The 18,450-nt window shown below is 40.0% G+C and overlaps 1 protein-coding gene across 2 annotated transcripts in view; it reads right to left on the bottom strand.

Annotated features, from left to right (window-relative positions):
* Positions 1-18,450, bottom strand: part of si:ch211-212o1.2 (uncharacterized protein LOC492735 homolog) — a 138,081-nt gene that overhangs the window by 22,722 nt on the left and 96,909 nt on the right. For both annotated transcript variants that reach the window (XM_043706932.1, XM_043706931.1), the window contains one exon: positions 10,176-10,320. In XM_043706932.1, coding sequence (XP_043562867.1) covers positions 10,176-10,320 — 145 coding nt within the window. The remainder of the gene's footprint in view (positions 1-10,175; positions 10,321-18,450) is intronic.

Here is an 18,450-nt window from a genome sequence, read left to right on the forward strand (position 1 = left end):
CATCTCATTGTTAACAAAGAGGGCTTTAACATTCTAGCCAACCCATCCTTATGCTTCACCATGGATAACAGAGATATTAAACTCAATGGTTGCTGAAAGAATATGAAATGGATATCATTAACTTTTTATTGTATTATGATAGTTCTTCATCTTAAACACAAAGATAATACTGTCCCCAATACCCAAGGTGCAAAAAGCCACAACACAGGATGTTTACTGGCAAACATGCCATCATATTTGGACTCACATGGGTAAGACAATCATATTTATTGTTTTTATTTACTTGTATATTCACGTTGTTAAAGATATTAGGACAAGTTGTTCTGAAACTGAACACCACAAAGGGCACCGTCTGAAAGACCAACTGGAAAGCCATCAAACTAGCTGAAAGTCAACTACACACCAAGGTGAATTAGGAAAGGCCTTAAAGTTGTAGATGGACTCTACTCCAACTGGATCTAACTTCAACTGAAAGTTGACTTCACAGTAAACCAACTATAGGAGTCTTTGCAGTTTACTCTCTGCTTTTACTGACCGCCATTTCAGAAAAGGTATCAGCTCATCTGAGAAACGACATGCCTCCTACAGAAGGGACTGAAATAATTCCCAACTTGTAACTGCAAATTTTCACTTCCTCTGTACCTAAATCTTTGTGCATTTTATAGTGTGTGAGACATAATGTATTTTAAAATTCTGGTACAAGCACACGATAATAAATGGCATGTATTTTTTAATTCACAAAAAAGCTTGTGGCTTGAATCATGTAAATTGGGACAAATCCCTCTGGGAGTCAGAAAACACAATAATCTCGCACACAAAAACACTTTGATCTTGAATAAGAATAAAATACAAGTGCTGCCCATGTCAGATGAAGGAGTATTGAAATGCCAGGGTCAGCAAAACCTAATGGGAGGAGTTAAAGGATCCAAGGGCAATAGTGGGGCTTGGAGGGACTGAGAAAACCAGAGGCTGTGGAAACACTGGAAGGGGTGAGCCACAGTAGAATAATGGTGGTAGTTTGCAGGAATACTGGATAGAGAACAGTAGGTATTGGATGGATCAGCAATGGTGGGAAGTCATAAACAGTAAGGATGGGGGGAGTGAGAGCAGCATCAGGAAATGCCACGGGTAAATTGGGAAACACCTGGTGCTCAGTATTGAATTGTAACCGAAGAAACTCCTCATAGGAATTGTCAAGTACTGATTTGTTGAGTTCAACAAATCTATCCTTCTGTGTTGCTGCACCCCTGTCCTGTAACCAGACCAGAAGTGCTATGCATCTCCTGTTAGTTGCCAAAAGTCACATCCTCAATCATCACCAGGAGCCAGGTTTAAGTGCTTATAGAATCAACAGAGGGAATTTTCACCTTCACCACTTAGGCAGCGAGCCAATTGTTCGCCAAGAATAAAATCTGCCTGATTTTCATTTCCATGTGGGAATATGAAGGTCAGGCAATGACTTCCCCAACTGCAAGTGAAAATTATCTCAACGTGTTGATTTTAATGGGGCTGATTTTCTGAGTTTGCATTCAGAATTAAATTAATTATGTTTTCAATGCCAATTTGGAAAAATAAAATCTACTAAACTCTTTCGCTCCCAGTTTCAAAGAAGCCTGATCAAAATACCAATAGGCAACTGCAGCTTTCACTTTGTATGACTGCTGACCTCTTTCAGGATCCCATAGATTTTCTCAGTAGGTGTCCCCATAGATTATTTGAATGTTTTGGAATGACCAAAAAGGAGGAATTTGGAAGGTTGAAGCCTCTCGATCCAGAATTTCAAACACTTCCCTGCTTGAAGAGAAGTCTGATGCCTGCTGAGCTGTTGGCTCTCAATTGAAAAAAGGCATCAAATCATTTTACACAAAGCTCATACACTATGTAATTCAAACCACCCCCCCCTTGGCAGTTAGTTAGTGTTCAAACATTACTGAAGATGATGCTGCTCTTAATTTTTTGAAAGCAGACCTGACTCTGAAAGTGAGGTTTATCCTCAGGAGGGGTGTTGCTGCAAAATTCTGTAAAAGTCTGTGAGGCGTTTCAATTCTGTAATGTCAGCACAGAAAGATGAAGGAACAGGACCACCAATATTATCTCCACTTTCCCATCTGGGAGCTAGATAAAAGAATTCCATAGCACTGCAGGCAAAACAGCACTGACTTTTTACATAGGTTTTGCTTACTGGGGGGTCTCAATAATGTTTCCTGCAAAGAGCACTGGGAGACAGAAGGGGGTCAGATCAAAAGTCCATTTGAAACTAGAGGGGAGGAAGAACATGTGGTGAATCAGTTTTCCAAGCACATACGGGATTATCCCCAGGGAATAGAATTCAAACAACACCATCTGGATGCTCATCTCCTGGGAAAAAGGCCTTAGCAGCTGGACATCTGATTCAGAATGCATCCCCTGTTGGTTGTTAATGGGCCAATGGATATGACCCCGTGCTCCTTGCAGGAAATGGCATCAGGACTCACCCCAATTTTCCTGTGTGACCTGAACTACTACTATACGGTCTCACGAGTCATTCTGAACTGGAAAGATTGTTAAAATGTGATTAGCGGGGTTCAACTATGCAGGAGTAGATTACCGTGAATCATTCAGATATCGTTTAAAAATAAAAGTGAGAAATATCACGCACTGCTAGCGATTCGCTGGCAGCCGCTCACATTGAACTATCAGAGCTTTTAAAATCCTCTATCAACTGACATCATCTGCTGGCACAATGAGTCCATTTGAACTGCTGTTACTCAGCTGATCTGATTGTGCAAGTCCAGTATTTCCACAGCAACCACTCTGAACACAGTATGCTGATAGAAGTGCCAGCTTCATTACCACTACCCATCCCCTTCTGTGGGAGATGCTTTCACCAAAGGTCCGCTATTTAAATGGACTTCTGCAGGGAGGACAAAAAAGGTTCAATGACACACTGCATACTGTAGAGGAGAACAATGATAAATCAAATAACCTTTCAAAATTAAACAGCTTGGTCCTTCTTTAAGAGGAGTAAGACAGCATTTGGTAAATACAAAGTATAAAAAGAATTCATACTTTAAAAACCACATGCCTTGGATTCTTTATAATACTTGAAATGCATTAGAATAATAAAACAAGCAGCTATTGTTAGTAAGACCCATCCCTGCAGGGGTGGCTTACATTATAGCTCCTTTTATATTGCCGGTATGTCACATCAGTACTGCTGGCTCCCAATGCATGGGTCTCATGCAGCCTGCAGCAATCCTAAAGTCATTACTTCAGCTTTTTTTTTGAGGACCTGCAAGAGGAAAGAGGTAGTTAAAGAAATGGCCTTGATGAATTCAACAAGTTTATTTTGGGGCTACCGCCAGATGCACAGGATCTGTGCTCTGGCACTTGGCTCACAAACAGAACAACATAAGCATGTGTATATGCCTTTCAAATAAACAAGATTTGTGAGGAGGTCCATCTTACAATATGTCTTTCAAGCAAATAAACAAACGAGACCAGTGCCAGGATATTTCCATGCTCCAGTTTACATTCTGATTCTTTCTACTGAATAAACAAACTGAATCACTGCCAATCCTTAATAAGGCCCATCTCCATGGATCCAATTTACATATCTCAAACAAACAAACTAGACGAATGCCAGCCCATATTACGGCAAATGTCCTTTGTCATACAATCATGTCTATAAAGATAAGGTTACTTTCGTATGTGATCTGCAGTTTACTTGGCTGTTTTTCTATTGTTTCACATGCTTTTGATTAATTTTTGATCAGTTTTTTTTGGTATCAGGTTGCAGTGCAATGGCACCCCAGGTTGGGATATCAACACACTATATCAATGAATGGGAAATGCTAATCAAATCCCTCCATTTCACTCAATTCCAATCTCCAGCCGAGTCTTTCAAAGAAGAGCAGTGCATTAAAGACACCATTTCAGACATATATATCAGGTGAACAAAGAAGTATAAATTTGTGTGAAAATGCAGGTGTCCAAATACTTGACAACCTATATGGTTAAAATAGTAGTAGAGACTCTAACAGCCTGTCAAAGATGGGGGTATTAATTAAAGAGCATTTAGACACAGGTTTTTAAGGCATAATACACTTAATAAAGTAAACCGATCTCAGATAGTTAGGTACTAGATCCAAACCGGAATAAAAAGGGGTTGCTAGCTAAGGGTGCAATTGAAGAGGTAATGGTTGAAAATGGAAATGGGGTGGACAACTGGAATTAATACCAGTGTGGGTAAAACAGAGCAACAAGCAGCAGTCCAGAGTTGAAAAGAGCGTGAGTAGGGAGCTGAGAGCTGGAGAATACTCTGGCAATAGTATGGAAAGAGACAGTGGGGGGATTTGAAGGATGATGAAATTGAAACTGATCTGCTGAGAATGAGAAGCCAGTTGAGCTTGGTAAGAATTGGGCCGATAGGTGAGTGAGTTAAGATGCAGACACCATGCTCTGGATCAATGGAACTTTACTAAGCATATACGGTGGACAGCCAGCTAGGAAGGAATTCAAAAGATTAACACATTCAGAGATGAAAGGTCTTTTGGAGGCATAGGGAGGGTGCCCTGGCTATGTAGTGGATTTGAGGTTCACAGCTTTGCCCAGGGACAAGCAACATGTAACTGCTGGACTGAGCTTTGCAGATGGCCTGACAGGGTGATGAGATCAGAGAACTGGATGCATGATATTGAGCGGTCTTAAACAAGCTGGTTTTAATCTTGCCAATAATAAAGTGCAAAAAACTCTGATTGGTCTAAAATTGATGCTGGGTGGCAGTGCAGCAGTGGAGTAACAAAAACAAAATCTATTGGACAGCAATCAAAGGATAGAGCCAGTTACCATTGTTATACAAATAATATCTGATTCATTGCTTATTATTGAAGCATAAAATATGAATGAAGGATAGAAAGCTAGGAGCACATTGCAGTTAACCATAACAACATTGGAGAGGAAGCTATTGGGGGAATTGTACCATTGCATTGTGACTAGTACCAATGAAACTGTAGGAGCATAAGACCAACGTGATTGGCAACAAGCCAATCAATAAGGAGAATGGTATAATTGATCCTCTCCAAGATTTCGAGATTTTTGGAGGGCAGTGTTCAAGTCAAGTTCCAATTCCTTCCCTTTTTTTTGGTATTTATATGTTCATATTTTAGCTAAGTGAAAAATACATGCTTTTGTCCATTTCTATTGAAATCCAGAAACCAGAGTCCTAATTTTCAGTACAATGTGGCTTCCAAAGAAATATGTAACTGGTTGAGACTTTTCCTAATGTGGAATGAACTTACTCTCGACAACACCGGAGGACTGGTCCCACATATATATATACTCCCCCTGCCCGTGAAGTTAACTTTATTATCAGTCTATAACTGTTTCTTCTGAACCCACTTCTCTTTTTGTTTCACTTTATATTCCCTGGTGGAACTGTTCTAACAAGAAACCACCAGGTATTACCTGTGCAATATAAATAAATATATTTGGAAAAAAAAATGATGGTCATTAATATTAAAAAGAGAAATAGATTTTTCAGAACTAAGACAATTATAGACTGACAATGAAGTTAACTTGAAAAAGACAAGCAAAGCTAAAACAAAACTTTATGACAGGTGATGATGTCTCACATTATATCAGTGACCCATCCTGATATCCACACTATTTTCTTTTGAAAGTCACACCACTTCCAATGAGTTTACTGTTCATGGGCTGCATAATTGTGTACATCACACCAAGCAGATTTGGAACAGAACCAGAATTGTTCAGGATCATCCACACTCTCAGCCAGCGAAAATATAGCATTGCTTGTTTGAAGTCTGATTACATATAAATGAAAGGTTTTACAAACAATCTGGAATGGCTGTGAGCACAAACAATCTGGAATGATGGCAGCGTGATGGTTCTCCTGTTGAGCATTTGGAAGGGGTGTGAGTAACGCTGCAATGTCGGCAGTATGATAACCCCCACTGAGTATTTGGAATGAATTGTGAATGGCTTTTATGTCTCTCTTTGCCTTTTCTTTCAAGCAGATGGTAATGCAGGGAACCCCAGCTACTCAACACTTTATAAATTAACATGGATGCAGTGGAATAACATTAAATAAGGTGGAATCTGAAATGTTTCATATTTACTGACAATATTCTATAGTTTTGCATCTGCAGGTTATTTGTTGTTAAACCGTGGTTTTGCTTATTCCAAAACGGGCTTTGGCAGAATCCTGTATGTTTTACTTACAAACCCCACTGGAGAGAGCAGTAAGTGAAACAACATTCTGAAATTTCAAATCTGTATCAGACACAGATTGCATCACCAGATGATGTCAGGTTATCTTAGCAATCTTCAGAGAGGACATCACCACCATTAATAACAATAACTGCATTTACGTTGTACCTTGATTGTAAAAAAAAAAACACCCTGAAGGTGCTTCACCAGGGTGACAAAATGACACTCAGTGAAAGGAAGGACTACAAGGAAGGGTGATAAAAAGATCGATCAAAGTGGTATGATCTAAAAGATCTTCAGTGGTGAAAGGGAAGCAATTTCAGGGCACAGAGGTTAGATGGCTAGAATTCAAAAAGGTGAGATGAAGGAACCTGAGAAACAGTGCGTTCTCAAAGGCAATGGGCCTCAACTAGATCATAGACAACTTGAAATGCAATGTCAGTAAGGAATTTGAACAGCAGAAAGACAGCTGGAAATCTGAGGTGTTGGAAGACCAGGAACCAATGTATGTTCTCAAGCCAATGTAAACCAGGGCAGACATGAGCAGGACAAGTGCAGGATTGAACAGCGACAGCTGAATTTACAAGGGTTTGGAGGGTGGAAGATAAAACAGCCTGAAGAGAATGGGACTAGCAAGTGTGGAGTTAAAAAAAAAAGCATGAGGTTTTCTGAAGAAATCTGGCTGAGGTAAGTGTGAAGGTAGATGATGTCGTAAATGTGGAAGCTGATAGAATTCCTTCAGTGTGGAAAGGCGCTTTGGTCCAACAAATCCACACTGACCCTCCAAAGAGTAACCCACCCAGACCCATTCCCGTACCCTATTATCCGATATTTATCCCTAACTAATGCAACTAACCTAAACATCCCTAAACACTATGAGCAATTTGGCCTGGCGAATTCACCTGACCTGCACATCTTTGAATTATGGGAGGAAACTGGAGCACCCAGAGGACACCCACACAGACACAGGGAGACTGTCTGTGTGGAGTTTGCACAGTTTCCCGAGGCTGGAATCGAACCTGGGTCATTGGTGCTGTGAGGCAGCAGTGCTAACCACCAAGCCACCATGCTGCCCATTTGCAACAAGCTCGTTGCAGGTGGGATCAGAAGGAGCACCCAGATTCCGAACAATCAGCACAAACATGGTGGGTCAGAAGACCTTTTCTCTACACTGTATAACAATTCAGAGACAGTCTGAGTTAACATGAGGCTTTGGGCAGGATGGGGATGATATTAGTGGCATAGGTATAGAGTGAGAGGAACAACTAATCTGGTCTTCCTGAGGCTTAAATAGTGGAAATTGTAGCTCATCCAGTACTGAATGTCAGAGGAGGAGTCTGACAACATATGGCCACTCTCGGGGCGATAAAAGAGCAGAGTGTCACCACAATACAAGTGGAAAAAATACACAATATCTTCAAAAATACATTGAGAACAAAAATTCAATTCCACAATTTGTAGTGCATCACTTAACTTGTTTAAAACCACATGTTGGGAGTACATTGTTTACATTTTAAAGGAAAAGCATGATCTAAGTTTACATGCTAACCTCATCTCCGTGGAGAAGGAGCACTGCCTTGTACATTCCGAAGGCAAGCTGTCTCTTTAAAGAGATAATGCTAACTACGGTTGAACCAGCTTACACTTATTGTGCAGCTTTAGGTAGCGTGACACAAAAAAATCTCTTCTTCTGTACATCTACAAACTAATATCCGTTAAATAAGTTCCATAAGAATACCAGTGCTTTCATGAATCATAACAATAGTCAAAAGAAAAGCGAAACAAAAAAAAGGTAAAATTGCTTTAAAAAATAAAAACTTCAAAGCACAGACGTGACAAAACTTAAATAAAATATGCTCATTAAAATATATTTGTTGCAGCCTCTTAAGTAAACATAGTAGTTTGTCACCATGATTGACAAGAAGACAGCCTCCATAATTAGTGGTGTTTTAATTCTTTCTCATGAGTTTGAAAGCGAGCAGACTCTTATCCAAAAATGCAGGCACTCCCAGTTGAGACTCTAGCCCAGAGATTGCTTTATATTTGACTGGTGCTACAAATACTGCGTGGTCTTTTTGGCAACATTTGAATTGTTGAATGTCTTAGCAGCTAAACTATTATGAGCTTCACAGCTGCTGCCAAGTGTTTCAATCCATATTAGGATAGAGGTCGAAAATACAGCCACATCTGGTACAAAGCTTCGCAAATGAATTCTGACCTTTCAAGTGCTTCAGAGTTAAAGTTTACCTGGACTTCTAGTGAAGTCATAATCTGGCCAGCTGCCCAATTAAGAGGCTCAAGGCCCCAGCATCAATATCTGCAAATTTATTAGCCCAAAGAACTGGAATAGGGTGGGAATAAAAACAACACCCACAGTTTCTCAATCTAGTGTTTCCAAAAAGAGTCTCTAGCCCAATGGGAAATTTCCTTTTAACAAAGGAAAAATTGCAATGTCAAATTGCAATTTATTTCTCTCCCGTTTTCTCAAAATTCCCAACCAGTGGGCCCATGCAGAGGCTTAATTTGATTCCCAAAGATCATTCTAACTTCATAGCCAGGGATATGCTAACTTAATATTGTACTCAGTCACTGGTGCACCATCTAAAATTATTACTCACCAACAGGAGACAAGCTGATTTCAAATAAAGTAATACCCACACCTCTTCTCCTCCACCTCCTCCTCAAAGGCTCTTCTGGTGCAGTGGTAATATCCCTACCTCTGAGCTAGGAGATCCCACCTGCTCCAGAGGTGTGTAATAACATCTCCGAAAGGGTGATTGGAAATTACCACACCTCCTTCTCTACACCATGATCCACCACCCTGGCCCTTCAATCCTCCCACCCGCACTTCCAGCTTCCAAACCAGAATCAGTTCCTGAAGCAGCACATTCCATGCACTTCGCACAATCTAGTCTACTGCACTCACTTCTCAGTGTGGTCTCCTCTATACTAGGGGAACGAAGCATATACTGGGGGACCATTTCATGGGACACCTGTGCTCTGACCCTGAGATTCCAGTTGCATGCCACTTCAACACCTCACCCTGTTCCCTGGCCAACATCTCTGTGTCACGCTTGCTGCAGTGCTCCAGCAAAACTCAGTGCAAGCTGGAAAAACAGAACCTCTTTTTCTGCTTGGGGGCCCAGCAGCCTTCTGAACTCAAGACTGAGTCCAACAATTTGAGGGCTTGAGCTCTCCCATGTCCTTATCCCAACCCCCACACACCAGACCTTGTTATCACATGGTCTGCTATTACACACAAACCATTGGTAGCTACCAACAGTCCCAAATAATAGCTATTCACCTTCCTAGCCAGATTTTTATCCACTCCTTTGTCTGTCCAACTGTTCTTTTTTCTCTTAGGACTCTACTCCCACCTATCATTTACTCCTTATATTGTCACACCTCCAATCCTATCTTCTGCATATAAACTAACATTTTTCTAGACACCATCAGTTCTGAGGAAGGGTCACCCAACCTGAAACATTAATTCTGCTTTCTCTCCACAGGTGCTGCCAGACCTACTGCGTTTGTCCAGCAACTTCTGATTTTGTTTCTAATCTCAGTCTAATGTTCTGAGGACTTGGGTTCAAATCCATGACAGATGGTAAAATTTGATTCAATAAAAATCTGGAATAAATCTGCCATCCATACCTGGTCTGGTCTACATACGACTTCAGACCCACAGCAATGTGATTAGTGCTTAATTAGGAATGGGTAGTAATTTCATACTCTAGGTAAACTAATCTAATCTAAATGTTGGCAAAGCCATTGACACCCACATTCCATGAATTAGAGAGGAAACCAGACAGAAACATCAACTAATTACAGTGCCAATAACCTCCTCACAATCTGTGCAGTTTGTAATTAGGACATTGAGATTGGACTTGGAATCTTTAATGCTCAGAAATTTAAAGATCTTTTTATCCAATTAAATGGCATCACAATAAAGAGTTACATAATCTCACCTGGACTGTTAGTGATAAACTTGTAGGTCATATGGGCCAGTGGAATAATAGTGAACATACAGTTATCACCGTTAGTCTCAATGAAGTCATGCCTTGTTATTGCAGTTGGGTCAATATGATGCTCTCGAAAAGGTCTTATAAATGCCTGTATATAAACAAAAGAAAACAAAAAAAAAATTGAAGTGTGGCTTGACTTTTTCTCCAATCTTACAAATATTTTAACCAAATACATCAAAAGTACATCTAAATCACATGTTTTAATGATAACTGCTTGCAGATAAAGGGAAGCTGTTTTACTGTTGCATGAAATCTTTGTAAATATGGTGTAAATTAAATTATGAAGTGTTACAATTATACATTAGGATCGCTGGTCATAAGTTGTGGAAGACCCGATACTCAAAGCTCCAATCACTGAATATTATATTTCCAAATTACACATTGCACCGTATTTGTTGAACATGAGATGTTTGGGCGAAACTTGTTGGCTCAAAACTTTCTGCGTCACTCTAATTGAAAATACTTGGGCAACATTCAAAAGCTAGGAGATTCCTTATTCAGAGCTTGCTTGCTGGAAATGGTCACTAATGCCCTTCTGCAGCAGTTTAAAGGACAAGGATGTACAAACACAAACATGCAATACAGCAGCAAAGGATTTTAAATGGCAGGTGTGTGTAGCAGTAGATTTGCCATTACAAATGCGGAAATGTTGGTGATTGAAGTTAAGCTAAGCGACAGGGTTCGGAGCAGATCACTAATAGGAACAGCACAGGGAATGAAGATGGTGGACAGACCTGGACAACAATTCTCCAGAGGAACGACACTCCCATTATGCCATAAGACCTCTACCATTTAATAAAAAGCTTGCTCCTATTGTTATAATTAGTCTAATTCCTCTCGCTACCAACTTTAATTGCCAAATATTCCATGTTTTAGCACTTCTCCCCAGAACACAAGTTCACAGATTTAGAGAGATTTTTAATGAGATGGGGAATCAAGCGTTATAGGGAAAAGGCAGAAAAGTGGAGTTGAGGATTATGGATCAATCATGATCTCATTGAATGATAGAGTAGACCCAATAGACTGTAGGATCAACTTCTGCTCTTTCATCTTATGATCTTATCTAACCACATTCCAACTACTGCTTTTTAATTAGGGTTTGATTGCATATCGAGCAAAATAAATTACTGTTTAACAAGCAATCAATTGGGGAGGATAGGGGATGTTAACCTTTGTGTTTAATAGAATTAACCAGAGAATGTATTTATGCACTTTTATGAATTGATGAATCCTATCACTGAACCTCTTAAATTCTTTCTGAACCAGAAGGTTTATTGCCAGGTAAGGAAGGATGAATATGCTTCTCCGTTTTAAACTTCTTTGTTTTCTGGAACGATTTCTTTTTAGCATAAGATTATACCTCTCGTTAATAAAAATATCAGTACTCAATGTGTATTTTAACAGAAAAGTTGCAGCTAAAAGTTTTCTTGAGGGAAAGAAAGAACAATTGTGTTACTAGCTCATACTGAGAAAAACAAAAAAGTTGCATCAGGAATATACACACACACACACACACAGACAGACTACAATGATGTCTTGTATCCTCAGCAGCAGCAAATCATTCTATTGCCTTTTGAGGTTTTGATGATCTAATATTTCTTTATAACCAGCTCTCTCCAGTTCATTCCAGCCACAAATCCACCTGCCCTCCTCAATGAAAAGTAGCTCGCTGAAATACTGTTAATTTGTGTATTCCAACATCTGAGTTCCTTGTTCCTGAGCTCTAAAGTTTCAAGGCACGACTGGCCAGCATGCTGCATACAGCACCAGGGACCCGGGTTTGACTCCAGCCTCAGGCAGGTGCATGGGTGGAGTCTGCACATTCTCCCTGTGTCTGCATGGGTTTCTTCTGGGTGCTCTGATTTCCTCCCACAGATGTGCAGATTAGGTACATTAGCCATGGGAAAAATGCAAGGTTACAGATTTGGGGGAGGATTCTGGGTAGGATGCTCTTCAGAGGGTCGGTGTGGATTCGATAGACTGAACAACATAGGGATTCTATGACTTTCTTCTCTGCTATGTGAAATGTATTACACAGGCATAAATCAGAATAGAAGATATGAGATGCTTCATCCTGACTGGTTGGAATATTTTCAGTAGCTTTGGTAAAAATGCTTATTTCAATTCAGATAAGTTTAGTTTAATCCATGTTGGCTTCATGAAGTGTGGCTAACCAACGTGGTCAGCTGATTACTATGGACATTTTAAGTCATTGTCTTCTGTTGGCAAAATATTTATGCCTTGAAGGTCCCAGGTATTAAAACTTGGTGATGGAATGTGGAATTAACCCATCACTATCGTGACAGATGCAATTCTAAATTCTTCTTTTGAATATGGTATGGCAGTGAGAGGGAGGTGGATGAAGGGGACTCCAAATGTTACAAAACATAAAAGCCTGTGTTTGCTGACATGCAAAATGCATTTTTTAAAAAGATCAATAAAAAAAAACCAGCTACACATAAAACTGGAAAGAACTGAATGAAAGAAAAAAAATTATTAAATGCAAAGCAGTATCAAGCAAAGTATCCTTTTAATACCAGCCTTTTTATTGCACATGCACAAAATGAGAAAAAAAAGAAGAGTCCAGTGCAGTCAGTAATTATAGGCAGTTGTTGGCATCAGCAAACATTTCGAACCCAACATAAAAATGTTTGGCATGTATAACTCTGCAACCAAGTAAACTGTAATTTACATATGTGAGCTAAATGTGCACTCTTCCATAATCAGCAACTTTTAAAGTGAAATGTAAGTCACACCAATTACTTGGTTCAGGCCTGTGGTATATGCATCAGTGTTAATAGATGAAAATAATTCAAAGCCCTACTCAAAAATATTGCCTGTCATTTGCTCATGGAATAAGTCGATACAGCCATCGTATAATGAGAGCTTTAAAAAAGCTGTATTAGTGGGGAATCAAATATCGAATGCAAAGTGGTTCATCTTTAATCAAAGTAAAAAACAAATGGTGTGCATTGTCAACTTTGGACAGGGACTCGTACCAGTTTTGTCACTTCAACTGACGCAAAGCCTGAACAGTGGCTACTCAATTGGCAGAGGAAGGATTCAGCAGAAACAAGGGATCAGGAACAACATCAATGAGGATAATAAATGATGAAGAGAGAAGAGGGAGTAAACAAATTGGTCAAGTACAGAGGTCATGTGGTACTCTTGTGCAAAAAAGTTTTCGTCACCTTCTCCCTCACCTTCCTGCTTCGAAATAGAGCATATCCCTTCTGCACCAACTCTCTTTTAATGAATGTATTTACTTTTTAAATGTCACTATGACAAAGAGGTGGCATTCTCCAAGGAAGATTTCAGTTAGCCCCATAAGAAAATACACAATATAAAAAATGATCTACGAGTGCACAAGGGGAAAACTAAAAGAGGAAGAGTTTTGAATACAGCAGAGAGAAAAAAAACCACGTAGAATGAAAAACAAACTGAAAACTACAATGTCACAGGTATTGAGGTATGAAAAGGCCACAATAGAAGAGCAAGTCAGCCCTAGTTTGATCTCTTTTAACAATTCAGAAAAATTATAATCGGAAAATACTCCGCAAGCTAATTTCTGCTTTCAACTAACAAGAGACCACATTCACTTGTGTGAGGAGTCACAAGATAAATACCTCAGAGTTTATGCAGAGATCTGCTCCCAGTTAGTATGTGTATTAGTCTGCCCAATAAACAAGGTCAAATACTGAAAGTTGGTATTCCAAATTCTAAGTAATAACAGCAGTATTCAGATAATTGAAAATGTTACAAGAAGCCAGAAAACATCTTTCACCAGTCCTTTTCAATATATACATTTTTCTCTGGCAGTGAATCGAAGCAAACCACTGCATCTTTTAAGTGAGAACACAGTGTAGAGTACAGAAGAAAATAACATTTCTTAATGTCACAATACTTAAAAGTTGAAGTTTTTTTATTCTTTGCTGAAATGTGCATGCCTCTGACAAGGTTTATCCTTTGTGCCCATCCCTAATCGCCTTGAAATGAGTGGCTTCCTCTGCCACTTCAGAGGACAGTTAAAAATCATCCCTATTGCTGTACTCTTGAATTACATGTAAGCCAGACTAGGTAAAATTTCCTTCCTCAAAGGGCATAAATGAACCAACGATAAAGATATTGATTCACTATTGTTAACCATCCAAGTCTAGCTTGTTGCATTTCACACACAGCATCATCCTGACAGGTTTGTCACATAATTTAATAATCTATCTCTATCCTTATCATTAACTTCAGAAACTGCTATTCTTCAGTCGATATTTACCCAACACTTTGAGTGGAATTTTTGCCAGTCTAGTGTGTGCATGCAATACTGAGACATTTTGGAATATGTGAAGAGAATGAAAAAAAATCTTAGAATCCTGATGTGAAAACATGTTGCAATCTTTCCCCTTAAACCTTAATGGCAACTTCAGAATTGGGCTATTGAGTGGTCTTGTTTCTACGAATACTCAGCAGTACTCCATGTTGTCTTTTTATATGCCACTTCCAAATCTCTCCTTCCTCAAGAAACTCAAGCACAAATTTCTGACACGAAAGCAGGTATCTGGAAATTATAGCTCACTGACAGATTTCCCTGGCTGCCATCCAAATATATCTCCAGCACAATGTCCACACGTGCTCCATGGATACCATCCTTCTCACCCCATTGTCCATGACAGTCAGCGTAGGCAAGCTGCAGCCTCACCACTTCACAACTCCAGCTCTTGGACCAAATCTCTCACCATTTCAGCCCTTCAACATTTCACTTTGAAACTCAGGGATAACTAGAGCATGCATAGTTCTGCCAGGTCGTTTTGGCACAGGGACAAAGGCATCTGTACGGGATGCATCCTATGGCCCTTAGCTTGCTTAGTGCGCACTCACTTTGCGCTTACTTAGAGGATGCCAGCCTCTAACTAATTCATCCTGAACAGCAGGAAATCTGCTGTTCAGATTCCTTTCAACAGTGACTGAATTCCAACTTTCAGAGTGAGAGAGAGACATTTCTTTTGCTTTGCATGTACCACAGTTGTGTTTAGAATGGCTGTCTTCAAACCTGTGGCCTTCAGAGCACTTTCGTCCATGCAGTAGGACATCCAGATAATAATGCAGACGAGACAAGCACTCAGTTTTTAGCCACTGCTTTTGAATATTTGCGAAAGGTACAACTGACATGTCTGCGAGAGCTGGCTTTCTGTTGAGGGGGGCACAGATAGTCCACTTGCTATCCCATCTTAAGTCTCTCCTTATTTGAAGCTTCCCTGACATAAATATGAGACATTCCTGGAGATTCATACAGAATTGTGCCATACAGTCACTGCATTAAGATCCTTTGGGTACTTTTTCTCTCTCAGTAGCAGTGTTCTTTTTAAAACAAAACACATTTTGGAATTAAAAGCAAAACTTTTCTATGAATATTTCTGGGCTCGTTATAACACTCGCCATTCTGTAATTTTAGGAATTATTTATTACAACTAGAATAATCCAAAAATATACTGCTACTTGCCAAACAACTTCTTACCCTATACCAAAGTAACAGTGAACTACAGAAAGCAGTTCCCAGAACAAACCATGATGCAGTTCTTATTCTCTCTGATGGCTCTCTGCTTTATTCAAACATACTTTATTCATAAAAATCATCTATAAGTAGATACAAAGGTTCTAAATCAATTCTGTACACTCTTTGCTGAGGAAGGAAACAAAAAAAGCATTGGAATTTTGACATTTTTCAGAGTTTCTCTACAGTTGCATAAAACAAAGACATTTTTGACTTATGCAGGGAATAATCTATGTTCATTTTGAGGCACTGAGTCGATTGACAACTAAAAAGACCTCATTAAACTTTAGTAGAAAGATCTGACACAGTAGGCTTTCCCCACTGTGCCTAGGCACAGTGTGTCCCTCAGCATGTAACCCTGGACCTTAAAATATGCCAGTCTGCAACATTCATTCAGGGCCAACTCCTGGATCTGGAAGACCAACAGGTTTTGGATAGACCAAAGAACTTCTTTCACAGAGTTGATGGTCCTCCAGGCACAGTCACTGTCTGTATCAGTGTGTCCCCCAGGGAACAGACTGTAGAGCACAGAGTCCTGCTTGAACATTTCATGCTCTCAGACCACTTTCCTCCCTGAGTGATGCTGACTGCCTGTCATTGGACCCTCACCTCAGCTGATCCTACAGGTAATGCCCATTCCTGGAGGTGATGTTGACTGCCTGATATTGTGTCCCCCCCCCCTTGGCTGCTGCTCTAGGTGTTTCTGACTGCCTTTCACCAGCTCCTCACCTCGTTTTCTCCGCTATGTGATGCTGACTGCCTGACACTGTGTCTTCACCTCAGCTGATCCTGTAGGTAATGCCCATTCCTGCAGGTAATGCTGACTGCCTGACATTGTGTCCTCACCTTGGCTGCTCCTCTAGCCTCAATCTTTTCTCCCATGAAATGTGCACATTACTGTTTGCGACTTTTCTGTGAACATTACCCCAAAATATCAATCTCTTTTTGAAGGTGATGCCTACAGAACAACATTTCAAAGTTTTGAGATGACTAAAAATTTTAAAACATGACTTGACATAACATAACCTGTCTTGTCAACCAATCGAGATGTTGGAAGAATATTCTACAGGCTACTGAGCCTTGCTAGTAACCCAATGCAATGACTGGTTACTTTCTGCACATGACTAATAATCTGACCAAAATCCTTTTGCTCTCAACCAGTTATGATTCTGTTCCAACCAATCAATAATAACAACTTGCATATAACTGAGGATGCCATCTAATTATTTGATGGTTGGATCCTAAAATGTGTAAGGCTCTCACATGACTGTAAGAATTGCTGGTGCAGCTTTTTGTGGCAAGTAGTGATCATATCAAGTCCCCACTGTGTTAATCTAATGGGCTGGGAGGCTCTGGTGAATATAATGCAAAGACAGACTGCAGCCTCATTACTCAAGGGTGTTACAGCATACAGTTAAGTGGTTCACATATAAAGGAAGCACTTGTAAAATTGTTGCATTGATATAACACAGACATTTTAACAAAAAAACACCATCGTATTCCAGACACCTTTATGGCACCAGTAATCTAGACTTGCTAAAACCTGCTCCCTGTTCTGGTGTCGCAATTGATTTTATTCTCTTTCAGCACAAGTTACAGTTTGTAGCAATAAAATCCTACACCACTGCAGTCATCAGATAGTGTCCAGTATAACAATTCTGCAAAAGTGCTTTGAGCTTTAAAACCTTTGCTTACTACAATGAGGACAACAACCTGAAACAGGTGACAGTTCTTTTAGTGTCACAGGCACTCCAGAATAAATATCAGCAGTTTGTTGAGAAGTAGTAAAGGTATTTTAAAATAGCAAAGACACTTCTAAAGGAAGCACTGAAGCAGGATTATTCGGTGTGCAAATGCATTGACTGCTACACGCCAGATTGAGAAAGCAGTTAAACTAAGGCATAGGTAACTCAGTGGTTAGCATTGCTGCCTCAAAGCATCAGGGACCCAGGTTCGATTCTAGCCTCGAGTGACTGAGTGGAGCTTGCACGTGCTTCCCATGTCTGCATAGGTTTCCTCCCACATTCAAAAAATGTGCAGGATGGGTGGATTGGCCATGCTAAATTTCCCATAATGTTCAGGGATGTGCAGGCTAGGATTAACCGTGGGAAATGCAGGATTACAGGGATAGGATTGGAGGTTTCTCTGGGTGGGATGTTCTTCAAACGGTCAGTATGAACCCACTAGGCTGAATGACCTGCTTCCACGCTGTAGGGATTCTATGATTCTTGATGATATTGAATCCTGCAGCAGTTTACACAGTATAAAAGCAAGGCGCTTTGGTGAACTAATTTTTAAAAAAAACTGTGATCCCAAATTAAGTATGGTGTCCAATTCTGGGCTCCACACTTTAGGAAAATGTGAAAGGATTGGAGGGACTATAGACAAGATTTAAAAAGCCACTGAGGACTGAGATGAGGATAAATTTCTTCACTTTTCAGGGTGGTGGACCTGTGAAATTCTCTATCACTTAAGGCTGTGGAGCCAAGTTACTGAATATATTCAAGAAAAAAATAAAGGTAACACTAAAGTTGCTGTAGTCTTACCAGACCATTGGGTGGTGGTGGTTTAATCTGAGGATCACCACACCTTAGGTGAAGGGAAAGGCTGAGAAAGAAAATCCTTCATCGTAACCTCAACCGTGGCTGCTAAATGAACGCGCTCTGCATCACG

Source organism: Chiloscyllium plagiosum, chromosome 17 (assembly GCF_004010195.1).
Source record: "Chiloscyllium plagiosum isolate BGI_BamShark_2017 chromosome 17, ASM401019v2, whole genome shotgun sequence".
In the NCBI taxonomy this organism is placed as follows: Eukaryota; Metazoa; Chordata; class Chondrichthyes; order Orectolobiformes; family Hemiscylliidae; genus Chiloscyllium; species Chiloscyllium plagiosum.